This window comes from Aedes albopictus, chromosome 2, assembly GCF_035046485.1.
Source record: "Aedes albopictus strain Foshan chromosome 2, AalbF5, whole genome shotgun sequence".
Lineage (NCBI taxonomy): Eukaryota > Metazoa > Arthropoda > Insecta > Diptera > Culicidae > Aedes > Aedes albopictus.
In genome coordinates, this window is record NC_085137.1 from 224863351 (window position 1) to 224891163 (window position 27813).

The following is a 27813-nucleotide window of genomic DNA, read 5'->3' on the forward strand; positions in this document are numbered from 1 at the left end:
CGAAGACTTTGGACATCTGAGTAAGTTTGCTGTAGACATTCAGAAGGCCGAGATTCTTTTATATGATGATAATCTATATGAGATTATTAGTTGTTGCAATAGCGGTTTTGTAAGTCTATATCATGTATGTTGCATGAAGTACGTATTTACTACGTACCTACAGCCACTTCTGATTCGAAAGAAGCGAACACTCAATTTGATAAACCTACGTCCGTTGCTCGCACACGCGACTTGTGATTTCAAGTTCAAACACGCGGTCTGTAGCTGCTGCCTCCTGGTTGTTCTACATATTCCACATTTTGTCCGTTATTGCATGATTGACAGACAACAGCTAATACAATTTTCGCGCAGTCGCCTTCGGGAGCAAACCGGCGCATGCCTGCTATGGATGTTGTTATCGCCATTCCCATATGGATACGCCGTTCGAAACAACAAAATTGTTCGCGTAGAAAATTGTTCCGTTTTTCGGGAAAACTTGGTTGTTAATTAATGTGACTCGTCAAAATGCAGATTTAGAAATGTATTCGTGATTGAAGAAAACTAACGAAGTGGTTAAGTCCGTGAAATGTGACGAGTATTTGGGATAATTGGCCTAAGCTTGGATGCTTCCTTGCAAGAGCAGAGTCACAAAAAAGAAAGTGGTTTTGGTGTTTATTTTTTCGTTCTACCAATGCTTTAATACTATCGTTTAATTGTCCTCAACCATATCCATTACTCACACAAATTAAAGTAAAGCCAATCAGTGATTTAAATATGCAAACAAATTGACATCACCGGAGAAAAGTGTCAGAAGATGTGTTTATTGATTTTCTCGAAAGGATAAACAAAGCACCCAACAGGCAGGGGTGAAGTTTTCTCGTGCCGCATGCCAGTGATAAAATATGCAATAAAACCGCACGCAAAAACGAACAGGCTTATAAATATTGTGGTTTGCGTCGAAAGGAGCTTCCGATGTGAAATAAAGCGTGCTAAACGTCGTTTACTTTAGAGTGGCTAGTGCAGGAATCAGCAAACTAGATGAGTCTTATAATGTCCGTTCAGGTAATACAATTTCCTCCATTGATAACTAGGTATTCCTGCTTTGTAAGCTGATGCGTATGAGCTTCATTGTGTACTACAATGGCTATGTCTCTAGGGAGAAATTTGTTTTCTGTCAATGCGTTACCGATTATCCATTATCAACAATAAAGTTCTCCTTGAATTGCAAAGATATATTGTTGTAGATTCTACCATAGGGAAGGGAGTATGCATCTCGTTGGGAGGGTAGTAACAAGAAAGGGAGATAACAAGAAATTGCATTTTTTAAATAGTTCTTAAAAGGGAAGCACCTGGACGTTATTCAAAAAGGCCTTGATAAATCTGTGATCAATGAAACTTGCTCATCACGCGTTTAACCCTAGTCGTGCATTGGGGTCGTTATGATCCAGACGCAAACACTGAGCGTATTCTACACCAGCGCGGTGTGTCTCAGAATGCACGAAGAAGGTTAACCCACCATCAGTCGCTTGCGTGTACTGAGTACACGCGTCTCAGAAAAATGCAAAAAAATAATCGAAATTCGCACCAAATTGAACCGGGTGTTGGTCCTATTCCAAGATCCACTCTTCTTCTTGTTAGTAAGAAAGGAAAAAAACGAAAAAATGCACGGAAAGTACTCGAAAAATACGTAATTCTAACCTCACATTTTAAATGTGTACTCAGTACACCGGCGCGACCGCTGGTGTAACTTTTTTGTGAATCAGACCGTTACACGAGCGGTCGCGTCGTGTACTCAGTACACGGCATACGCTTTCAATTATGTTTTATATGCTTTACTAGATACAATGTTGGTGTCTTCAGCAAAAACGTCCAACTGGATAATGCGCGTCTGATAGTGGACATGTGGAACCGGTCAACACGATCTGGTCCTGCCCTGGGTGTCGGAATGGCCCTCGCGGGAACCTGTTTCGAGGATATTTCAGTTATGGCACCAAAACTAGGCATGCGACGGCTCTATCTTCATGATTTTCCATATTCATTATTTTAGTAACCATGCAAATGATCAGTGACCTCCCTGGCCAACCCGTGGCCACCGGAATGTGCCCTGGAGGAACCTGTTTCGAGGACATTTTGACCATGACACCAAAACTAGGCATGCGACGGCTCTACCGTCATGATTTTTCATAAACATCATTTTAGTAACCATGAAAATGACCAGCGACCTCCCTGGCTAACCCGTGGCCACCGGAATGTGCCCTGGAGGAACCTGTTTCGAGGACATTTTGACCATGACACCAAAACTAGGCTTGCGACGGCTCTATTTTCATGGTTTTCCATATCCATTATTTCAGTAACCATGAAAATGACCAGTGACCTCCCTGGCCAACCTGTGGCCACCGGAATGTGCCCTGGAGGAAACTGTTTCGAGGACATTTTGACCATGACACCAAAACTAGGCTTGCGACGACCCTATCTTCATGATTTTTCATATCCATCATATTAGTATCCATGAAAATGGCCAGTGACCTCCCTGACTAACCCGTGGCCACCAGAATATGCCCTGGAGGAACCTGTTTCGAGGACATTTTGACCATGAAATGGCGTGCAGTATAATTATTCCTTGCCTAATTTGATGCTGTTTGAGCAAAACTACGGATAACTATGTTGTTTATGTTGCAAGAAATGGAGAAAACAACAACACTGTTGCCCAATTTTTTGCTCAAACAGCATCAAATTAGGCAAGTAATAATAGTACCCACGCTTTTTGCACCATTTCATTGCAGAAAGGGAGAATTGAACTTCTCACCATACAAAAATTCAGCTCATTACTACAAAAGTACTTCTTCGATCTGTCATATTACTCCAAAACTTCTCGATATGATGCCTCCAGGAATTTCCCCTGTGGCTTCTCTAGGATTCCCCATGGGATTCCAGAGATTTTTGCAAGGATTCATCCCGCCATTCCCTTTAAAATTTCAACTGGGATTCTCCCAGTCATACCTGCAATGCTCTAATAGCTCAACTATTCCTGCTCAATAAGTATTTGCTGAGATTCACCCAGTAATTCCTGCTGGAACTTATTCTGCACATTTTATACTGTTTTCTATTTTTTTTTTCCAGAGATTTCACCGGTAATTCTTCCGAAAGCTCATGTTAGGATATCGGCAAAAACCACCAGGAATTTCTTCAGAGATCCAATTAAAGATTGCTGGTTCCAGGAACCCTGTTGAATTACTCCAGGGATGCCTCATTTTCATTCAACGCATTTCTTTTAATGATTCCTTCAGGAATTTCCCCTTTTCCATAGATTCTCGCTGTGATTCCTCTAGAAGTTTGCTTTGAATCCCTCCAGAAATTCCCTCTGGTACTTCACGTGGCTTTACTACATAAATTCTTCATGTGATTATTCCATGAATTCCTTTAGGAATTATACCAAGAATACCTTTGCAATATTTGCACCGAAATAATTCATCCGTGGGATATATCACAAAATTTCGCCTGAAATTTATCAAGAAATTTCTCTAGGGATTTATCAGAGAATTTCTTGGGCGATTTTCTGCAGGGTTCTTCTAAGACTAGGCGGACTTGTCCTGGCGTTATAACTCGCAGTATCGCATGAAACCGAATTTGCTTCCACTGCTGTCTACTGTCATGTCTTTTGGAGTTGGAAGGTTATGTTTCAGTAGGAATGATATGTCAAGAATAAGTACGGTAGACGTTCGGTCGGTGCAAACGGTTTAACTGCAATGCTTTTTACCTGTAAGTCCGGTAAGTTAGACAAATTTGGAGTTATCGCACCGCCAAACGTCAAAATGATGTGCCATGTTTGCTGGAGGAATTGAATGAATGTGGATGAATTAAACGAAGAGAAAAAGCAGGATCTTCATATAACAAAATGCAGAAGTAACTGATGCTTCATGCTCATTCACGCTAGGTGAATAAGTTCCTCTGGCCTATGAACAGTCGCATGAAGTTCACGTTCATTTTACGTCAATTGATGGCTTTATAACATCTGTCAGGCATTGTAGTTACTCAATTTCATTCGTAAAGTGAAACGTAAACATGTTGCAGTTAGCAGCTAAACAAAATTTCTGACACTGAAAACTATAATATAACTGCGAAACGTATAACGCTAAACTGGTTTTTTTTTATTCCTGTTCGGGTTTGTCACTGCGACCAGTTTTAAGATCTATTGTGACATTACCCGTTTCCTTAGTGTAGTGCATGTCGCATTACTCAATTGCCATAGAGGGGCAATAAAGTGGTTAGCAGACTTGGTTCCAGGAGGAGCGTAATATCATAAAGACTATTCCGTGAATCACGCTTATTACAAATAGCAAAACATTGGGACCATAAAAAAGTTACGTTACATCGAGGTAAAGGTTTCGTTATACTGAGTTACGTAATATCGAGGCTACGTTATACCGAGGTATGACTGTATACAAATCAGTTGGTAACCAAAATCACAAAACAAAAAAAAGTCGGCTCCGTGAAGCAAACAAAAAACTATTTTTTATTTCTTTCTATTAGAAAATTACAAAACTAGATTGGACATATTTTTATACAATACAAAAAAGCGCTTTTGGGAGGCAAATATGTATCAAATTAACAGATTCACCATACTATAAGCGAAAGTTATATGCATGACCGCCCTCATACAGAGTAGGAACCGTGAGTGCTGGTCTTTTTCACGGTTACTTAGGGTAAATCGCCAATTATTGCACACCTTGGAAACTCGTTAACTGTTGCACACTCCATGCTCTTCTTATGAGGTGTGCAACAATTGGCGAGTTTTTAAGGTGTGTAACAATTGGCGATTTTCTCTAGATGATGGATATGGAAAATCATGAAGATAGAGCCGTCGCATGCCTAGTTTTGGCGTCAAAGCCAAAATGTCCTCGAAACAGGTTCCTCCAGGGCACATTCCGGTGGCCACGGGTTGGCCAAGGAGGTCACTGGTAATATTCATGGTTACTAAGATGATGGATATGGAAAATCATGAAGATAAAGCCGTCGCACGCCTAGTTTTGGCGTCAAAGCCAAAATGTCCACGAATCAGGTTCCTCCAGGGCATATTCCGGTGGCCACGGGTTGGCCAGGGAGGTCACTGGTCATTTTCATGGTTACTAATATGACGGTTATGAAAAATCATGACGATAGAGCCGTCGCATGCCTAGTTTTGGTGTCATGGTCAAAATGTCCTCGAAACAGGTTCCTCCAGGGCACATTCCGGTGGCCACGGGTTGGCCAGGGAGGTCACTAGTCATTTTCATGGTTACTAAAATAATGGATATGGAAAATCATGAAAATAGAGCCGTCACATGCCTAGTTTTGGTGTCACGGTCAAAATGTCCTCGAAATAGGTTCCTTCAGGGCACATTCCGGTGGCCACGGGTTAGTCAGGGAGGTCACTGGTCATTTTCATGGTTATTAAAATAATGGATATGGAAAATCATGAAGATAAAGCCGTCGCAAGCCTAGTTTTGGTGTCAAGGTTAAAATGTCCTCGAAACAGGTTCCTCCAGGGCACATTCCGATGGCCACGGGTTAGCCAGGGAGGTCACTGGTCATTTGCATGGTTACTTAGATGATGATTATGAAAAATCATGACGATAGAGCCGTCGCAAGCCTAGTTTTGGTGTCAAGGTCAAAATGTCCTCGAAACAGGTTCCTCCAGGGCACATTCCGGTGGCCACGGGTTAGCCAGGGAGGTCACTGGTCATTTTCATGGTTATTAAAATAATGGATATGGAAAATCATGAAGATAAAGCCGTCGCAAGCCTAGTTTTGGTGTCAAGGTCAAAATGTCCTCGAAACAGGTTTCTCCAGGGCACATTCCGGTGGCCACGTGTTAGCCAGGGAGGTCACCGGTCATTTACATGGTTACTTAGATGATGATTATGAAAAATCATGACGATAGAGCCGTCGCATGCCTAGTTTTGGTGTCATGGTCAAAATGTCCTCGAAACAGGTTCCTCCAGGACACAATCCGGTGGCCACGGGTTGGCCAGGGAGGTCACTGGTCATTTTCATGGTTATTAAAATAATGGATATGGAAAATCATGAAGATAAAGCCGTCGCAAGCCTAGTTTTGGTGTCATGGTCAAAATGTCATCGAAACAGGTTCCTCCAGGGCACATTTCGGTGGCCACGGGTTAGCCAGGGAGGTCACTGGTCATTTACATGGTTACTTAGATGATGATTATGAAAAATCATGACGATAGAGCCGTCGCATGCCTAGTTTTGGTGTCATGGTCAAAATGTCCTCGAAACAGATTCCTCCAGGGCACATTCCGGTGGCCACGGGTTAGTGAGGGAGGTCACTGGTCATTTCCATGGTATTGAAATAATGGATATGGAAAATCATGAAGATAAAGCCGTCGCAAGCCTAGTTTTGGTGTCAAGGTCAAAATGTCCTCGAAACAGGTTCCTCCAGGGCACATTCCGGTGGCCACGGGTTGGCCAAGGAGGTGACTGGTCATTTTCATGGTTACTAAAATAATGGATATGGAAAATCATGAAGATAAAGCCGTCGCAAGCCTAGTTTTGGTGTCAAGGTTAAAATGTCCTCGAAACAGGTTCCTCCAGGGCACATTCCGATGGCCACGGGTTAGCCAGGGAGGTCACTGGTCATTTGCATGGTTACTTAGATGATGATTATGAAAAATCATGACGATAGAGCCGTCGCAAGCCTAGTTTTGGTGTCAAGGTCAAAATGTCCTCGAAACAGGTTCCTCCAGGGCACATTCCGGTGGCCACGGGTTAGCCAGGGAGGTCACTGGTCATTTTCATGGTTATTAAAATAATGGATATGGAAAATCATGAAGATAAAGCCGTCGCAAGCCTAGTTTTGGTGTCATGGTCAAAATGTCATCGAAACAGGTTCCTCCAGGGCACGTTTCGGTGGCCACGGGTTAGCCAGGGAGGTCACTGGTCATTTACATGGTTACTTAGATGATGATTATGAAAAATCATGACGATAGAGCCGTCGCATGCCTAGTTTTGGTGTCATGGTCAAAATGTCCTCGAAACAGATTCCTCCAGGGCACATTCCGGTGGCCACGGGTTAGTGAGGGAGGTCACTGGTCATTTCCATGGTATTGAAATAATGGATATGGAAAATCATGAAGATAAAGCCGTCGCAAGCCTAGTTTTGGTGTCAAGGTCAAAATGTCCTCGAAACAGGTTCCTCCAGGGCACATTCCGGTGGCCACGGGTTGGCCAAGGAGGTGACTGGTCATTTTCATGGTTACTAAAATAATGGATATGGAAAATCATGAAGATAGAGCCGTCGCATGCCTAGTTTTGGTGTCATGGTCAAAATGTCCTCGGAACAGGTTCCTCCAGGGCACATTCCGGTGGCCACGGGTTGGCCAGGGAGGTCACTGATCATTTGCATGGTTACTAAAATAATGGATATGGGAAATCATGAAGATAGAGCCGTCGCATGCCTAGTTTTGGTGAAATAACTGAAATGTCCTCGAAACAGGTTCCCGCGAGGGCCATTCCGACACCCAGGGCAGGACCAGATCGTGTTGACCGGTTCCACATGTCCACTATCAGACGCGCATTATCCAGTTGGACTTTTTTGCTGAAGACACCAACATTGTATCTAGTAAGGCGCTGTCCATAAACTACGTAGACTTTTTTTCGGCCATCTCAGACCCCCCCTCCCCCCTCGTAGACTTTTGTTCATACAAAATTTTCGAAATTTGTATGGAGCGTAGACATTGGCCAGACCCCCCCGTCCCCCCCTAAGAGTCTACGTAGTTTATGGACAGGCCCTAAAGCATATAAACCATAATTGAAAGCGTATGCCGTGTACTGAGTACACGACGCGACCGCTCGTGTAACTTTTTTTGATGCGACTGATGGAGGGTTAATGGAGAATGTAAATTTGCATTTTCTTATCTCGTGTGGCTTACCTATGTGTGGCGAACTATTTATATTATATATGGGTAACGAACGTTGCTGCTTTTGTTTCTCTGATAAGATAGCATGAATCGAACAACGGTTGCATTTGAGAACCCTTATCCGGTAATGGCACTTTTATCGCACCATATGCAGAACAAAATCTGCTTGTCTTTGTATTTTCAAGCAGTGCTTTCGGAGAAACACTTGTTTGGAGCAAGGAAAAATTGCAATGGTTTTAACAATTACTTAACCCTTTGAAGCCAGAACTTTTCAACACTTATTGGTTTGTTTTGCTAACGTAAGAACTAGGTACACGACATTCACAAGACGCGACACGCGAGACAAGACATAACACTTATCGTTCTTACAATCGTCAAAGGGTTAAAATTACCTTTGTTGTCGACCGGTTTCGGGTGCGATGTTACCCATCCTCGGGACAATGTCCGACTGGCTACGTCGAATAATTGTACGTTGTTCGTACTCGTCCGAGATGAAGAGAAATCAGTTGATCGTCGTCGTTTTTACCAGGCCAAAAAGACTTGATGTGATAGGGGGGTCATCTTCGTTCATCAATGGCTGCGTTTCGTTTGATATGAGCATAGACTCCCAGGCGTTGAGATGCGAAGCCTTTCTAACTGCCTTGATCAGCTTCGCATTCTTCCAGTCTATGCTATGCGTAGAAGCTACCGTATGTGCTGCAACTCCGGATTCGTTGGGTTTGTTGGTTTCCACTGCGTTTTTATGTTCTTTCAAACGTACCTTGACCTTGCGGCGTGTTTGACCGATGTAAACCGCCGGGCAGTCGTTGCAAGGTACCTGATATATGCCAGATTGCTCTTCCGGTGGGACTTTGTCCTTCAAGTTACACAGTAGATCGCGTAACGTGTTGTCACTCTTATGTACAACATGAAGTCCTTGTCGTCGGAGTGTATTTTTAATTGGATTTGTGACTTTCGGGTAGAATGGGAGACTGATTCTTTTAACTTCTTCTGTTGCAGGTTGTAGGGTCGTGATGTTCTGCCGGCGTTTTTTCCGTTTATGTTTTTGGAGAATTTTGTCTACGAAACCCTTATCATAGCCGTTAATTTCAGCTGCTTTAAAGATCCGAGACTTCTCTTCGTTAAATTCAATGTTATCCATGGGCACGTTGTGGAGTCTGTGTAAAGCTGCATTTCATTCAATGGCACACAGACTCCACAACGTGCCCATGGATAACATTGAATTTAACGAAGAGAAGTCTCGGATCTTTAAAGCAGCTGAAATTAACGGCTACGATAAGGGTTTCGTAGACAAAATTCTCCAAAAACATAAACGGAAAAAACGCCGGCAGAACATCACGACCCTACAACCTGCAACAGAAGAAGTTAAAAGAATCAGTCTCCCATTCTACCCGAAAGTCACAAATCCAATTAAAAATACACTCCGACGACAAGGACTTCATGTTGTACATAAGAGTGACAACACGTTACGCGATCTACTGTGTAACTTGAAGGACAAAGTCCCACCGGAAGAGCAATCTGGCATATATCAGGTACCTTGCAACGACTGCCCGGCGGTTTACATCGGTCAAACACGCCGCAAGGTCAAGGTACGTTTGAAAGAACATAAAAACGCAGTGGAAACCAACAAACCCAACGAATCCGGAGTTGCAGCACATACGGTAGCTTCTACGCATAGCATAGACTGGAAGAATGCGAAGCTGATCAAGGCAGTTAGAAAGGCTTCGCATCTCAACGCCTGGGAGTCTATGCTCATATCAAACGAAACGCAGCCATTGATGAACGAAGATGACCCCCCTATCACATCAAGTCTTTTTGGCCTGGTAAAAACGACGACGATCAACTGATTTCTCTTCATCTCGGACGAGTACGAACAACGTACAATTGTTCGACGTAGCCAGTCGGACATTGTCCCGAGGATGGGTAACATCGCACCCGAAACCGGTCGACAACAAAGGTAATTTTAACCCTTTGACGATTGTAAGAACGATGAGTGTTATGTCTTGTCTCGCGTGTCGCGTCTTGTGAATGTCCAAAACTTTTCCTCTGTAATAGTTTTTTTTTACGTTTTTCTGTATTTTTGATATTGAACTGCATTAAAAGGGTAGAATTATTTTTCTTGATATCCTGGGTCATCCAAACTGTTCTGGAATTAAATCCTAAATTCTACGGTTATAACTGTAACTTCTTTAATTGTACAAAGCTACGATTTGTAATCTATCATGCCAAGTAAATCTTCTGAAAGTTCAATAGACAGTATCAGAGCTGTTGAGATATCATAGGTCATTCAAACCGTTTCACTGATGTAATGGTAACTTTTTTCATTATACAAAGCTGCAATAGGTAATCTATCCAGTCCAGTAAATCTTCTGAATGTTCAATGGACATAATCAGATCAGCTGGGGTCATCCAAACTATTACATATAATGTTTAAAACCTAGCATCTACAGAAATTGACGTTTCTTTTTCTCTATAAAGAGTTATGTTGCATAATCCATTCTATTTACTAGTGATTGCAGTTTGATTGATCTGGAATATATCAAAAGTATCTTGGAGTGACTCATGAAATGTCAGGGGAATTACAGATTACATTTGGTTGTGTACATGTTACAGTTCATTGTGAGAATATCTACTGTTACTGTCAAGAGCTAAATTTCAGGACAGTTTGGACGACCCTCAATGTCACAAAAGTTCATAATAATATATAGGACTTCAGGTTGGTCCAAAACCCGCAATTGATTATGCAATGTTACTCTGTATATCAGATGTGGCTGCTGTTACGAGTTTACTGAAGTTCTTAACTCCAAGATAGTTTGGCTGATCTGGAATATCTTTATAGTGTCTATATAAATTCCATTGTAGGTTTTAAGAGTTTCACAAATACCAATAGAATATGCAATGCTAATATTTATGGCGAAAACACATGAAATTATTCTTTAGATTTAGAGGGCTTTATTATAGGACAGTTTGAAACACCTTGAACGTCCCAGAATATTAAAGACCTTTTGATATTTTTGGCGAAATGAATACATATGAACGTAACCCATATCTACACACAAGCCGACACGTGCCGAGATAATCACGGGAATATTCTCACGAGCGAGCATGATGTGGCGGAGAGGTGGCGGCAACATTACGATGAACACCTCAATGGCGGCGTTTCAAGTACCGAAGGTGGCGTGGTAACAGATCTAAGAGTATATGAACAGGACGAAAGACTTACGGCCCCTGACCTCCAGGAGGTTGAGGAGGAGGTTGGCCGGTCGAAAAACAACAAAACCGCTGGAGCAGATCAACTACCAAGCGACCTTCTAAAATACGGTGGAGAAGCACTGGTGAGAGAACTACACAGGATCATTACCAAGATCTGGGAGGAGGTAGTATTACCGGAGGAATGGACGGAAGGTATCATGTGTCCCATCTACAAAAAGGGCGACAAGTTGGATTGCGGGAACTACCGCGCGATCACACTACTGAGCGCTGTTTACAAGATACTATTTCAAGTTTTATGCCGCCGTCTATCACAAACTGCAAGAGAGTTCGTGGGACAATATCAGGATGAATTCATGGGTGAACGCGTTACAACGGACCAGATGTTCGCCATCCGCCAGGTGTTCACTTATCATTTGTTCATCGATTTTAAATCGGCGCATGATACAATCGATCGAGACCAGCTATGGCAGATTATGCACGAGTACGGATTCCCGGATAAGCTGATACGATTGATCAAGGCGACGATGGATCGAGTGATGTTTGTAGTTCGAGTACCAGGGACATTCTCGAGTCCCTTCGAATTTTGCAGAGGGTTACGGCAAGGTGATAGTCTTTCGTGTTTGCTGTTCAACATTGTTTTAGAGGGTGTAATTAGAAAAGCGGGGATAAAAACGAGTGAACGATTACCGCGCCCGTCACCCCGTATTTCTGTCGACGGTGATGAAATCAAAGCGGTTGAAGAGTTCGTATACTTGGGCTCACTGGTGACCGCCAACAACGACACCAGCAGAGAAATTCAGAGACGCATTGTGGCAGGAAATTGTGCTTACTTTGGACTTCGCAGAACTCTACGATCGAATAAAGTTCACCGTCACACGAAGTTACCATCTACTGCGGAGTGCAGAAGACGGAACCACGAGCTGCATCAGCTACTGAGAGAACCAACCATCGTCCATACCGCGAAAATCGGAAGGCATGTGTGCCATGTCTGTCAAGCAGTGAACCTATACAAAAACGGTTAATTTAGTAAAGGTATTTCTCTGCCTCTAGTATCAACAGTAACTGTGCTTGACCCGGCTGAGAAGAAGGCACGTTAGAATATTGCATGACGTTGTCTCAAGAGGCAAAGAAATCTCATGCGGCAGGCCGAAATTGCCCGTTATCGGATCAATAGATTAAGATTGATTGAGCGTCAGCTTAGCTGCAAACAACAGTGCTACTTAATAAAATAATATGCGCGCGCAATGTGTATAGGACTACTACTCTGCCCGTGCCGTTTAGTCTGCTAGCGTCAGATCTATGCCGAGCTACCGAGCGATAGGTATACATACTTACTGAACCCGTACAAGGCGAGGGATGATTTTATTATCATCGCTGTGGCTGGAGCTCGTACCGTAAAACGAGGTAAATAACATTGCTGGTTTTTTTTTTTTTTTGAAATTTAGGTTCCAACATATAAAATTGATTCTAGCTCGTAAACACACATTTCGTTAAGAGATTCAAGGCCAGAATGAGATTCTTCTATGAACGAATCGAGAATTGAAGGCTATTCATTTAGAAAATATTTGAATCGATGTTGTACAGCATATTGTTCGAAAGGGTTGATGAATGATACCAGCAATTTTTATTTTTTGCCCAAAACTTTTAATACAGGTCGTATTCGATTATCCGGAGTCAGGTTCTAAAGCTTTTTGTACATATATCTGGCAAACGGAATGATGAATCAAGCAAATTTTTTTACAGATTACTAATCAATGTTAGCTTGACAAAATATCAAATTTTCAGTTTAATACAACATCCTGTCCGGAGATATATGCTTGCAAAGCTGCAGAACCCGACTCCGGATAATCGAGTCCGACCTGTATAAGCTTGGCTATAATGACTTGATAAACTTTTATATGTTAAGTTTTGGTTTACGTTTGTCTTCTGAATGGAGGAATCATAGTTAGAAGATGAATTATACAACGTCTGTAGTACTGTTAAAGTTACCCCATTTTAAGGTAGTCAGTTCCAAACTTGCGTGTTGTTTTCTAGGTCTGTTCGAACGGAAATTCGGTTTTATATGTAACATACGAACTTGATTGTTGTAGCCAGAATGCAATATTAGTTTTCTTGGATTAAAGGGGCAGAATAAAGTCTATTAACCTACATGATTATCAGAAGTGTTAAGAATATGATTTATGTAAATTGGGGATTTTAGTGTTAATACAAAAGGCTCCAGACACTAATCAAATTATAAAATTGTAACTAACCAACTAACATGTACTTAAATTAACTGGGTTTGTGCAACTTTCAAGTAATTATGGAGAAAAAGTACAAAGGCATTCAAAAAGATTTTTTTCTGAAATGTTTTATTGCACCTTATAAACTGTTTTTGATTATAAGGCGATAGTGAGTGCGTTTCCTCATTTTTCAGTTTTCGATTTTGATTTTCGTTTATAAAAAACCATTTTCAATCATAATTTCTAAAAAATGGTTTGGTAGAAAACGAAAGAAATTTCCGCCCTAGAAAAAAAAACTAATATTATTTGAAAATTTTACAGTGAAATAATAGCAGGAATCGAACTCACGAATTTCCATATGTATCACCAGCGAAATATGTGGAAATCGATCAGAAAGCCTATCACACAGGTGCACACAAGGAGAAACGAATCTTACTTGTCCGAGTCTCTTCTTCGCACTCCCAGTTACCCATGAGGAACTTGAATTCATAAAAAATTCGCAATTAACAAAAATGGTTTATGTATTGTAAATTTTCAAGCAATATATTTAAACATATATTAACGCCAATACGGGTTTAACGAAACCGATCACTGCAGTTCCGCCCGAATACACTGAACGCGATATTATATCCATTGCGTATTTAGTTCACCACTGGACTGCGCACTTAGTGCGAAAACGTTAAAAAAGAGTGCGCGATTGCATCAAATTTTGTTGATGTCTTCGGCGCACTATTCCTTTGATTTATTCTGAATAAGTGCTCTAAACACACCGAGTTTATCTGTTGCAATCGCGCACTTTTATTTACGTTTTCGCACTCTTGAAAACTTGTGTGATAGTCCAGTGGTGAACTAAATGCGGTATAATAGTAAGCAAATCCTTGTTCGTTTCGACTGCATATTACGGTATACGAGTTTAGCTAGTACCATGTCGTTTAATGTTGTCGGCGGCAACCGATTTTCAAGTGGAAGGCGCATCCAATGCGTAGTACACCGCTACTTTTCGCCAGATGCGGCCGCTACTAAACCGAGTGTATCGTATCTACTCGCGAAAACAGTGCTTGTTTACATTATCAGCAGCTAGAACCGGGGAGCAGTGATCGGCCATATCTCCGCCTGCCTATATAAACACAGTCTAAGGTTAGTCACGGTGTTTGATCTTGCACTTGGCCGCGAGTGAAAGTTTGAACCTAGTGCTGACAAGGTGCATCTCAAACTGCAAGCGTGAATCTAAATAATTGCGCCATCCATTGTACAGCTTGTCGACGCAGAATTGATTTGCGCCCACTCATCTGCAGGCGTCCTAACGTGAAATAGCGATTTGTACGGGCTCAAACGAATCGAAAGTCATTGGCGTGCCTTTGAGGTGGTCGTTAATTGAAGACAACTTTTATTTGCTGTGCAGTTCCACTATCTTGCAGCTGAAAATTCTAAACGTCGCAATTTCTCCTATATCTTTGCTTCCCACAGATGACCCGATACAAACAGGCACAGTTTGCCGATGAAGATAGCAGTAGCATTGGCTCGGTACAGATCACAGAAACCAGACACAGTCCGACGAGGCACATTCGTTATCACACAGCCAGGGGGACGTCGCTGTGGAATGCCCGTAGCAAGCTCGAAAAGGTCCTCCTACTGCTGGTGCTGATATCGGCAGTGACGATTGTCGCCCTGATCAGCATACTGGCAACCGAAAGCACCAGGATACTGCACGTGCAGCCTCACGTTGACTCCAACATCTACAAAGGTGAGTGAGTGTAGGCAGTCAGTGGGTTGATTGGCTTGCTGACTGTTTGACGTTGTCGAGATGGGTGGAAATTCGATTAGCAGTGTGCGGACACACATAGGAAGAGTAGTGGGTAAAATGTGAAAAGTTGAGTGCGATGCAGATTCAAAAACTTGAAAACTTAAGTTTGTTCAGGATTGTAGCCTTGAAAATTTTGGCGCACAGTGAAATCAGTGATCAGACGATCAGAAAAACAGTCTATGTAAAGCCTGTAGTATCCGCAATAATCGGGACACAGAAATACGGCTGTAACTCTGAAATGAATCGGTAAATTTTTTCAACATATTTACTAAAACTCTTTGATGTATGTTTATTTTAGGTGCCAAAATTAATAAAAAAATCGGTGTATTACTTTTAACTTTAGGCCAAAATCAAAAAAGGCGTTCAATCGTGACCATTTTTTATCTACATGACAGATTATTCTTTTCCGGTGCAGTTCAAAGTACAGTAAGGATAGTGATACATCTTCGTTAGCAGTTATGATACACACACAGGCACTTTCCTACAAAATTTAATCAGTTTTGAACAATTGGTTTGAAAACTATCAGTGTTAATGTGATTGAGTGATTATAAATAGTTTTCGTGGTTTTTTATGCTTTATTGGTATACTCATAACGTTCAAATGTTTTTGTCGATTTGCATGAAAATTTCAAGTGTAAATTATGTCTGCCAGATTTCATGGTTATTGGAATAGTACTTTCAGCAGTTTAATTAACCCTTAAAAGCGCAATGTTGTTTTAAAACAACATACCTAAAAACGCTCCAAAATAATTGAAATTCACTTTTATTATTAATTATTAATTTATTTTTTAAATCAGTTTTTTATTGTCGTGCGCCTTTAAGGGTTAAAACAATAGGGGTGCTCACTAATTGCTCACCTTTTAACCAAAATCACGGTTCTTTCCAATACACGTTGTGATTACAAAACTGTTGATAGTACATTAACGCACAGGCTAAACGCTCCCTTAGTGTTGGTAGTACCGACAGTGATGGTAGTGGCAATGCATTACACTTGATTATGACCAAGCGTTTGGTCCATACACAAAATTTGTGACCGTTCATTTCGAGTCATAATTCGAATACTCAGTGGGAAGGCCAGTTAGTGGTTTAGCCCAAAGATTTTGTCATTTTTTGTTTACTGTTTTTTTTTTTTGGAGTAAATGTCTAAATGTAAGGTCGATCCCGAGCAGAAGAGAATAACAACAGCATAACAAAATGCGTTATTTTGGCAAAATAACTGCATAATGGAATTAGTAATTTTCATGTTATTAACATAACATATTGAGTTATAAACTTGTCTGTCATAAGCGGCAAAATAACAAGTCACATAACAAAAATTTGTTCCAGAAAAATCAATTTAATAACATGTTTTGTTAGTGGCAATAACAACTTAATAACAGTGAATTTGGGAAATACATCAATAACAAATTTTGATATTAAAGAGTTATTGATAACATTCCAAAAGCAAAATTAGGGTAAAAACTAACTTTTTTTACTCATTTTTGGGTAATGATTTTAAGTGTGTTATTCTATTTTTAGAAAATAATAGATCACATAAAAAAAATTTCGATTTCATTATAAAACTTACAAACATGGACGGGATTTGAACCTCCAATCCTGCTATCGTTAATTTTCAGTCACCTTTACCTATGAGGCTATCACAGCACTTGCAGTGAGGGACGATAGAAGCTTTACTGGTTCTACGTATTGCCAGTTTCCCCATTCCCCCATTTCATGTTTGCCAGTCGCAGGACAAAAATAGCAGAGATTTGAATGCAAGATCAAACAATGAACCTCTCTCTCTTACCAACAGCGCTATCGCGGTGCGCAGACATGCGCACTGAAACACTAATAACAGTGGCGGCATGGCCCGTCGTCGGCTATTTCCATGGAGTAAAGAGAACGATGAAAAAGTTCTAGGTAGTCGACTATTTATGATTGAGCTTCGTCATGGGGTGTATTTTGGCGGCGACAAAGATTCTTTCCGGACGGAGATGATTTTTATTTTATTTTTTGTTTTGTTCGCGTAGTGAGAACGGCGATTATACACGTACCTACGTGAGCGAAGGTAAAAGGTAATTATATCATATGCCGATATGATTACTTCTGTAGATGCTGTTTAGTTTTATTCTGTTTAGGATTATTTTTAGTAATGAAAAAGGATATTTATGACATAATGTCAAACAATATATGATCGAATAATAATAGATCGAAAGGAAAAAGTTATAATAGACAAATGCAATCACCAATTGAGCAGAATTGTCTGTATAGTTGACATTTTTATTGATTAGAATTATTTAGTAGGTACCATATTTGCTATCTCCACTCTCACTAACATTCATTACTTCGTAATACATAGTCTGTTCGGTACTTTTTAACGTTATAATTAGAGGTTAGAATAGCAGTACTGTTAAAATGACATATAAATTCAACTAAGTTTACTCAATTTTGAGATAAAAAAAAAACTCATTTGCAGATGTATCACTTTTTGAAGCTAAAATTATACTTAACCTATAAGAATTGGGAATCGTAGAAAAGTGATAGGAATTTGGCACCGTAACGGGACTGGGATATTGAAAGAAGGAAATTAATACAAAGATAAACATATCAATAGCTATGATGCTATATTTACCCAAAACTCAAATTATAGCAATGAATAAAATAAAAAATACGGAAGAGTCTGATGAAATTTCTAGATATTGCAATGCCTTTATTTTTTACTTCATAATATGAAACAGCAGACAATAAAATAAAGCAGGTAAACTATGTAATGGTTATATCTGCGATAAATTTTCTCCGATTTTGACAATATTGATCTCATTTGATCCAGATTTATTTTTTCCATCAAAAACAAATCCGACTGAACCGATCTGGTCATCGTGAGTTAAGAAAAAACCTGAATTCAGTAACAAATTTTGAAAACGACGTATAATCAATGGTGTAGCATTGATTATACGTCGTTTTCAAAATTTGTTACTGAATTGCCATACACGTGGAATTTCCCATAAACCAGCTGCAATTGGCTTCTTTAGTGGTGTTGAGATAATTCCATATTCACAATCTACATGCCAAACTGAGCCGAAATCCAAATTTTCATGAACTTTGGTACCCGGGAACCTATTTAAAAATCGTTTTAAAGTTTGTATGGGAGCGATTTGTCGAATCACCCCTCGTCGCATTTCGTACTGGGCGGAGCTGTCAAGCAGTTGCCCAGCTGTCAAAAGATGATTTCAAAAAATCTTTTTGTAATTGAATTTAGGTATCAAAATAAAGTTTTAAAAATCTGAAAAAAATCATACTGGCTTATAAAAAGGTGCTCTTTCGAATAAAATCAAAAAATCAATATATTATTCTTAATTTAAAAACCCAATTGGTGATTGGTACAAATTAAGTACCTTACCAAGAAAAAAATGTTAAATTTAAATTTATACGTTCAATATGTAGTCCGTCCAAAGTCTTACACCGTACATGAAACCGTTTTTAATTAGATTTTGTTTTAGATTTTATAGAGGCATTTTAAAATCTTCTCCTGTGTGATAGGGATAGGATTTTTCAAAACACCATCGTTCTTCTTCTGCTATGTTCTGCTATGTTCTCGTTTAGATGTATGCAGGGTACTGCGCCACTTGGGCAGTGGCTGGTATTTTGGGTACTTTTCAGCTACAACTCAGTCAATTTCAGAAATTTAGCAAAACCTCGCGCCGCCCAGCAGGGACTTTGTTTTGTACACATTACAGCACCTCCATGTCACGTAATATACCACACCTCTTATCAAATGTGATACCGTAAGCGTACCATAATTTGCGCACCTAGGGCCTAACTATGCGCACTTTTCAAAAAATCGTTAAACAGTTTTTCTGGTGCATTATGCAAACTTTTTCCCACGGAATACTAGTTAGTGATATGGGGTGGGGTATGCACTTTGTCTCAGTTTGGATGTAATGATAAATGGAAGAGGAAGACAAATTGATGAGTGAATATGCAGTTGCTTTCCCTCAAATGTTGTAAATAACGTTGTAGAATGACGTAGGTTTTGTTTCAAAATTTGTTTTAGTTTAGATAGCAATACCATAAAGTATTTGTGCACTCTTAATAATACAATAATAACCAAACTTGTTCCACAACAGAATGTAATATTGAAATGTTATTTATGGGCTGCATACCAATTGCTTGGTCATAACAAAATAAGATTGTCCAACAAAACATGTTATGGAAACGTAATGCCTTGATAATTCAATAATAACAAAACAAGATATAAAAACAGGTTTTGTGATTTCGTAGTTATTAATTTGATATTCCCCTCTGCTCGGGATGTCTGTCTCCACTTTTATTAGTGTTTGAGTGACGTTTATTTTGCATTTAGTAGCCCTTGGTTGATGTCCTCGTATAAATTATTTTATTTTTTTTTTAATTTCTCCGACTGTAGTTTAGATTATTCATTTATTTATTTATTTTTTGTTTATTTAACTCTTTATTTATTTACTTATTTTTTTTAATGATTTTTTACACTTTTTTGTGAGCCAAATAGATGCTTTATTAACATTTTCCTTTTATTTATTTTTCATATTTATTATAGAGTTTCTTTTCATATCTATTTTCATATATTCAAATTTATTCAAATTCATTTATACCTAAATTGCGGAGACAAGAGTGGCGAATTTCAAATTGTAAAGGCTATTCATGCAGCCAGTTTTGTCGGAGTTAGCGTGTAAAGTTGTATAGATCATCAACCAATCCCTGTTAGTGCGTAAGTTTTCGTTCGCTCATCGTCGTATCGTCGTTCGTCGCCATCTCGATAGTCCCTCCCTCTCTCAACGGCTCTCTTGACCATGACCGTGAAATTTTCGCAACTTCATGATGCACCAAATAGCGTGGGGTCTCTTTTTTTGAATGAAGCCCGGAGGAGTGAAGATAGTGTGTCGTTGCACAGTATAGAACGTTACACAAACTATCCCTGAAAGTTCCGTGTATGTTTTTTCTTTCTAGTTCAGTGATAACTACGTTAAAACTTGCTAACTATCTAAATAAATTATAATCGCGTAAATCACAGCTAAAATACCTTAAACACCTAAAACACGTTCAAATTGTTGAGTGAAACCACCTACGACTAGACAATAGTGCACCAATCATACATACATACATACATTTATTTGTTCAACATCATTAAGACAAGACATAATCAACAATAGTACGCCACAACACTCGGTTTGTGGCTGCCGCTCTCCATCCTCGGTCGCCAAGTCACGCTCCACCTGGTCCGCCCATCGTGCTCTCTGCGCTCCACGCCTTCTTGTGCCAACCGGATCCGTTGCAAACACCAGCTTTGCAGGGTTGTTGTCCGGCATTCTTGCAACATGCCCTGCCCACCGTATCCTTCCGGCTTTGGCCACCTTCTGGATGCTGGGTTCACCGTAAAGTGCAGCGAGCTCGTGTTTCGTCCTTCTCCGCCACACACCGTTCTCCTGCACACCGCCGAAGATCGTTCTTAACACGCGTCGCTCGAAAACTCCGAGTGCTTGTAGGTCCTCCTCGAGCATGGTCCATGTCTCGTGCCCGTAGAGGATCACCGGTCTTATTAGCGTTTTGTACATGGTGCATTTGGTGCGTGGGTGAATCTTTTTCGACCGCAGTTTCTACTGGAGCCCGTAGTAGGCCCGACTTCCGCTGATGATGCGGCTCCGAATTTCACGACTCACGTTGTTGTCAGCCGTCAGTAAGGATCCGAGGTAGACGAATTCCTCCACCACCTCGAAAGTATCCCCGTCTATCGTAACATTACTACCCAGACGGATCCGGTTGTGTTCGGTTCCGCCTACCAGCATGTACTTTGTTTTTGAGGCATTCACCACCAGTCCGACCTTTGCTGCTTCGCGTTTCAGGCGGGTGTACAGCTCTGCCACCGTTCCAAATGTTCTAGCGATAATGTCCATGTCGTCCGCAAAGCACACAAATTGACCGGATTTTGTGAAAATCGTTCCCCGGCTGTTGAGCCCGGCTCGTCGCATCACACCTTCCAGCGCGATGTTGAAGCACACCGTCCATCGTTGCTTTAATCAGTCTAGTCAGTCGGCTTCCCAGGAAAGCCGTTTTCGTCCATGATTCTCCATAGCTCTGCGCGGTCGATACTATCGTATGCCGCTTTGAAGTCGATGAACAGGTGGTTACCCCTTTCTTCCACTCCTCCGGTAGCTGTTCGGTTTCCCAGATCCTGACTATCAGCCGATGCAGACAGGTGGCCAACTTTTCTGGGCCCATCTTGATGAGTTCAGCTGCGATACCGTCCTTACCAGCTGCTTTGTTGGTTTTGAGCTGGTGAATGGCATCCTTAACTTCCCTCAGCGTGGGAGTTGGTTCATTTCCGTCCTCCGCTGCACTGGCGTCGTCCTTCCTTCCATTGCCGTGGACTCCCGTGCCTACGTTCTCCACGCCGTTCAGGTGCTGATCGAAGTGCTGCTTCCACCTTTCGATCACCTCACGTCCGTCCGTCAAGAGGCCTCCGTCTTTATCCCTGCATATTCCGGCTCGCGGCACGAAGCCGTTGCGGGATGCGTTGAGCTTCTGATAGAACTTCCGTGTTTCTTGGGTACGGCACAGCAGTTCCGTTTCTTCACACTCCGCTTCTTCCAGGCGGCGCTTTTTTTCCCGAAAGAGGCGGGTCTGCTGTTTCCGCTTCTGTTTGTAACGTTCCACGTTCTGTCGAGTCCCTTGCTGCAGCATTACCGCCCTCGCTGCATTCTTCTCCTCCAAAACCGTTCTGCACTCTTCGTCGAACCATTCGTTCCGTCAATTCCGTTCCACGTACCCGATGGTGCTCTCGGCTGCGTCGTTGATGGCTGCTTTCACTGTACTCCAGCAGTCCTCTAGAGGGGCCTCATCGAGCTCGCCCTCGTCTGGCAACGCAGCCTCGAGATTCTGCGCGTATGATGAGGCGACATCCGGTTGCTTCAGTCGCTCTAGGTTGTACCGTGGCGGTCGCCGGTACTGTACATTGTTGATGACGGAGAGTTTTGGGCGCAGTTTGACCATCACCAGATAGTGGTCGGAGTCGATGTTGGCGCCACGATAGGTCCTGACGTCGATAATGTCGGAGAAGTGCCGTCCGTCAATCAGAACGTGGTCGATTTGAGAATCCGTCTGCTGTGGTGATCTCCAGGTGTAACGATAAGGGAGGCTGTGTTGGAAAAAGGTGCTACGTATGGCCATATTTTTGGAGGCGGCGAAATCAATGAGTCGTAGGCCGTTTTCGTTCGTTTGCTGGTGGGCGCTAAACTTACCAATCGTCGGTCTGAATTCCTCCTCCTGGCCTACCTGAGCGTTCAAATCTCCTATGATGATCTTGATGTCGTGGCTTGGGCAGCGGTCGTACTCGCGTTCGAGCTGCGCGTAAAATGCGTCCGTCATCACCAGTACTTCCGGAGTGTGGGCTGTGCACGTTTATTATGCTGAAGTTGAAGAATCGGCCCTTGATCCTCAACCTGCACAATCTTTCGTCGATCGGCCACCAACCGATCACGCGCCTCTGCATATCACCCATCACAATGAAAGCTGTTCCCAGCTCGCGTGTGTTGCCGCAGCTCTGGTAGATGGTATGATTACCTCTAAACGTTCGCACCATAGATCCTGTCCAACACACCTCCTGCAGCGCTACGATGCCGAACCCGCGGTCCTTCAGTAAATCGGCGAGTATGCGGATGCTCCCAATGAAGTTGAGAGATCGGCAGTTCCACGTACCGAGTTTCCAATCGCAAGTAAATTTTGTTCGCTGGGGTCGTTGCCGTTGGTCTCGGTTCGTATTATTCTGTTGCTGATTTTCCGTTACAATGGTTTTTTTACGGCTGGCTCGTAGGGCCTGACACCAACCCCCTACTTTCCGGAGGACCATAGTGCACAGTAGAGCTTAGAGTCCTTCCCTGGCACTCGGACGTAAATCAGCCGCCCCTAACATGGGGATCAGACGCTGTTGTGAACCGCTCCTCCTGGAGAACAGACGCTCAGGTTTGCCGAAGCAAACCCCCCCTTCCCTGTCAGCCTACGACCAAAGTTCCCACCGGGGTTGGTTACCCGATCTTCCCTAAGGTTGCTCATAGTTTCCGGCCGGTTCCGCGTGGAGGTAGGGATAGGAGTTGCTGGGCAGAGGCTAGTGGATCACAATGGGATCTGAATTGCGCAGCATACCCAGCCTTTACCGTGCCTAGTGCACCAATCTTGAACTCCGTAAAATCTAGTCGCGCTAATCTCACATGGACAAAACTGTATAGTAATTAAATCAAGAGAACAATATGAACAATAAACTGCGATGTAAAGATTAAGAGTGGTGAGCGAATAGGAGAAAAAAGGTATTGTGTAAAGACTGTGTCTGTCCCGCTCAATTTGTGATGCAAACTCGCTTGATTAAACCATTTTAAAGTTACAAGCGCGTTATCGGTACCATTCCCCGGGCTAGAAACAATGGCCTTTGCGACAGTGGCCTATCCGACACCAGACTTTGGTTCCCTTGTCAAGTGTGGGAACAGTGAACACCCTGGTGATGAAGAAGTTATAGAGGAAGAAAAGTGAAGCAGAAGCAGAAAAAAACTAGAAGAAGAAGTAGAATGGCAACCCCTGCGTCAGGGGTTCCCACCACGCTTTCCGCAAATATCAAATTTGGGATTGCCATACAAAAGGATGTTTGGGAGGGAGGTAAGGCGGGTCGGATGTTTCAGAGGGGCTTTTAGGTGCATTATTCTACTGTGACTTTACAACGTTTTGACGATTCATCAAACATATTACGTTTTGGTGATGAATTATTTTGATTATTAGATTTCAGCCAAAAGATACTTTTTCAATTCTCATGTCATCAAGCATTTGGTCCACTCTAACTGCACACTATAATCGATTTTCGCAGATCACTCAAAATGGAATTTTATTACAACACTCTCGTTAATTGTAACATTAAGCAAATCGGGTAGAAGTGTCATGTAGGTAATCTAATTCTCAATTAAATGCCTTAAAAATAACATTTTCATCAATTTTGTTAGTTGGTCCCCTCTGACTTAACGCCAACCATATTCTTGTGAAATTTACACATCCATATTCCACCGATCTTTTGTGTCTCGGGATTTTGTCCTTTCCTTATTTTTCGCTCATACCTATTCGAGGATTACCAATATGTTTCTATCTTCCTTCTATTCTTCTTCAACGTTCCGGATTGCAGCATCTTTGGATGGCGACGTGTCCCTGCCATGTCTAAACAAGCACTGCATTTTTGCCGCTAGCGAAATACTGCACTCGATTGACTCCACCGTAGATCCGTGCGATGACTTCTACGCGTACTCCTGCAACCAGTGGATCAAGAACAATCCCATTCCGGATGGCAAATCCATGTGGGGAACATTCGGCAAGCTGGAACAGCAGAACCAGCTGGTCGTTAAGAACGTGCTGGAACGGCCAGAGGCCGAGTTCAAATCCAAGTCTGAGAAAAAGGCCAAGCTGTACTATCAGTCCTGTCTGGATGAAGATGAAACCATGGAGAAATTGGGAGCGGATCCGCTGTTGAAACTGTTGAAGAATATCGGTGGCTGGAATATAACGGCCAACGTCACTGGGTTCGATGTGAAGAAGTGGTCTCTGCAAAAGTCTCTTCAAGTATTGCAGATCAAGTACAACATGGGTGGACTGTTTGGGTGGGCCGTTGGAGAAGATGATCGAAATTCGAGTAGACATATTATACAGGTATATTGCTATTCTGGTTTTTCGGTAAAAGGGTGTTATATTGAATGTCATATTTCTCAACCATCAGATCGATCAAGGCGGATTGACGTTGCCGTCACGGGATAACTATCTCAATAAGACGGCCAACGCCAAGATTCTGACAGCCTATCTGGACTACATGGTAAAGGTGTCGGTACTTTTGGGGGCAGACGAAGCTGATGCACGACGACAGATGGCCGATGTTATCGACTTCGAAACCAATCTGGCCAACATTACAACTCCACAGGACCAGCGGCGTGACGAAGAGGAAATGTACCACTTGATGACAATTAAAGAATTGCAAGTGAAAGCTCCCTTCATCGTTTGGCGAGATCACTTTGACGAAGCTTTCCGATTGGTGAAGCGGAAAATCACCGAACAGGAAAACGTTGTAGTTTATGCGCCAGAATATCTAGAGAAATTAAACGCATTGATTGTAGAGTACAACAGCACCGATGAAAAGAAAACGTAAGTTGAAAGAGCGTTTAAACTTTTTTTTTTAAATTGAAAATTATGAAAATTTATACTTTACTTTTCTACAGGACATTGAATAACTATTTGGTGTGGCAAACTGTGCGAACTCTTACGTCCTGTCTATCGAAAGCGTTCCGTGATGCATATAAAGGACTACGGAAGGCACTAATTGGCTCTGACGGAGGAGAAGAACCATGGAGGTACTGCGTGAGTGATACCACTAACGTACTCGGATTTGCCATTGGAGCAATGTTTGTGCGAGAAGTGTTTCACGGTGAGTCAAAAAGTCGAGCGGAAGAAATGATTAATGAAGTACGAACGGCATTCAAAGATAATTTGAAAAACTTGGCTTGGATGGACAACGAGACTAGGCGGCTGGCTAACGAAAAGGCCGATAAAATATCCGATATGATTGGGTTTCCTGATTACATTTTGACTCCTGAAGAACTAGATAAGAAGTACCAAGATTTAAACATAGACCCGAAGACGTACTTTGATAACAATATTAATTTCAATATTTATAGCTTGAAGAAGAATTTGGAGAAACTAGATCAACCAGTTGATAAGACACGCTGGGGTATGACTCCTCCTACTGTTAATGCCTATTATACTCCAACTAAAAATCAAATTGTGTTCCCCGCAGGAATTCTGCAGCTTCCATTCTTTGGAATGCAGAATCCAAAAAGTTTAAATTATGGAGGGATGGGCGTTGTAATGGGACATGAACTGACTCATGCTTTCGACGACCAGGGTAGAGAGTACGACAAATATGGAAATCTGCATCAGTGGTGGAATAATAAAACAATCGAAAAGTTCAAGAAGGAAACCGAATGTTTCAATAAACAATATAGCTCGTACAAAGTCAATGGGAAAAACCTGAACGGAAAGCAAACTATGGGAGAAAATATTGCAGATAACGGAGGTCTTAAGGCGGCATTCCATGCGTATATAAAAAATGAAAAATATAGTATCACGGACACTGACACTTTGCCGCTTCCTGGTTTGAATCTGACGCATCGTCAGCTGTTTTTTGTGTCGTTTGCTCAGGTGTGGTGCTCAACGGTAACTGATGAAACGACAACACTTCAGATCGAAAAAGATCCACATTCCCCTCCGATGTATCGAGTGATAGGATCCTTGTCAAATTTGCAGGAATTCTCCGACACTTTCAAGTGTCGTCCAGGCGCTAGAATGAATCCCGTCAACAAGTGCGTGGTATGGTAAAAGACTGTTTAGAGTTCTATTTTTTTCCTTGAAAAAGCTCAAAGCTAAAGAAGTTACGTGAAACGTAGAGCAACACTGAATTTCAGGACCTGTCAATATTTCCGTATCAATTATTACCTCAATTCAATGGCTCAGCTATCTTGAAATCGGAGAGAAAGTCGTCTTAAAAATTGTTTGGAATGCAGTCGCAAATAGTTAAAGCTAAACATTATGTTCGTTTACCTGCTTTATTTCTATCAAAATACAACAATCTGCAACATTTTGTTCAGATATTTATATCAGTGAAATGAATCACCAGCTGCGATGCCAAATATTCCTACAATTTGGAAAAAAATCTCTCTCTGTCCTAACGTATTAATGACCTAGTGAATAGAATTAATAATTATCTATGAGTGTAAAAAAATGCAAAGTTACTAAATGTGATTAACAGACCAGAACAAAATCAGAAATGTTCAAATGATCTAGTGAAAAAAACAAGCTGCAGTGCAGAATATTCTTGTTGTGCAAAACAGTTTTAGGAGTACCTATCGTAAAAGAGTCGAAACCTTATTTTCATCCTCGCAAGAAAATTTTTCTAAGGATGTATGTATTATGTATTACAAGAATCTATCAATTTATTCTTAAGCAACTGATTTTTAGTTGAAATGTAGTGCTGTGTACTTTTGCTTTTTGTTTGTTTAATAAAAAAAATATGAGCAGGAAGCACAATTTGAGGAAATTTGAAATTAAATGAACAAACTAAATTGATACTTAACAACATGTTTTATTATTTCAAATATCCGAAAACCTTTAACAGCATGCATTGCTTCCCCTGCGTAATGAAATTGTCGGTTCCGTCTGGTTATTGCTATATTTTTTTTATGCAATTCAGTATCATAACTTCTATTTTATACTACTCATTTGAGTATCATAATGGCCTTCTTTTCCGTACCGGTTCATTATGCAACTGAAATTAGTTGCATAATAAAAAATAGTTGCATAATGTTCATTGCAACTCATTTGAGTTGCATTATGAACATTATGCAACTCAAATGAGTTGTATAATGAGAAAATCATTGCATAAAATTTTGTATGGAGCTCGTTGCAAAACTCGATTTTTTCAGCACTCTTCGTATTTATCCAACTCGGCAAGCCTCGTTGGATAAATGTACGACTCGTGCTGAAAAAATCAACTTTTTGCAACTAGTTACATAAATAACTATTATGATGACATACAGAGATAAACAGACCTTTCCCTATTCTTTTTAATTTACATCAGTGACGAAGGATAAATAAA

At 41.3% G+C, this 27813-nt stretch overlaps 1 protein-coding gene across 4 annotated transcripts; it reads left to right on the plus strand.

Annotated features, from left to right (window-relative positions):
• Positions 1–366: 366 nt before the first annotated feature.
• On the plus strand, positions 367–27294 carry LOC109401433 (neprilysin-3). 4 transcript variants are annotated; one of them, XM_029856232.2, is made up of 5 exons: positions 367–1041; positions 14795–15071; positions 24304–24821; positions 24889–25307; positions 25382–27294. In XM_029856232.2, exons 1-5 carry the CDS (start codon positions 1018–1020, stop codon positions 26535–26537), a joined length of 2394 nt encoding a protein of 797 aa, XP_029712092.2. In that variant the 5' UTR covers positions 367–1017; the 3' UTR covers positions 26538–27294. The 4 variants fall into 4 exon arrangements, with proteins under 4 accessions (XP_029712092.2, XP_019529532.3, XP_019529534.3 ...); XM_019673987.3 differs by lacking the exon at positions 367–1041 and adding an exon at positions 14305–14464; XM_019673989.3 differs by lacking the exon at positions 367–1041 and adding an exon at positions 14478–14693.
• Positions 27295–27813: the final 519 nt, after the last annotated feature.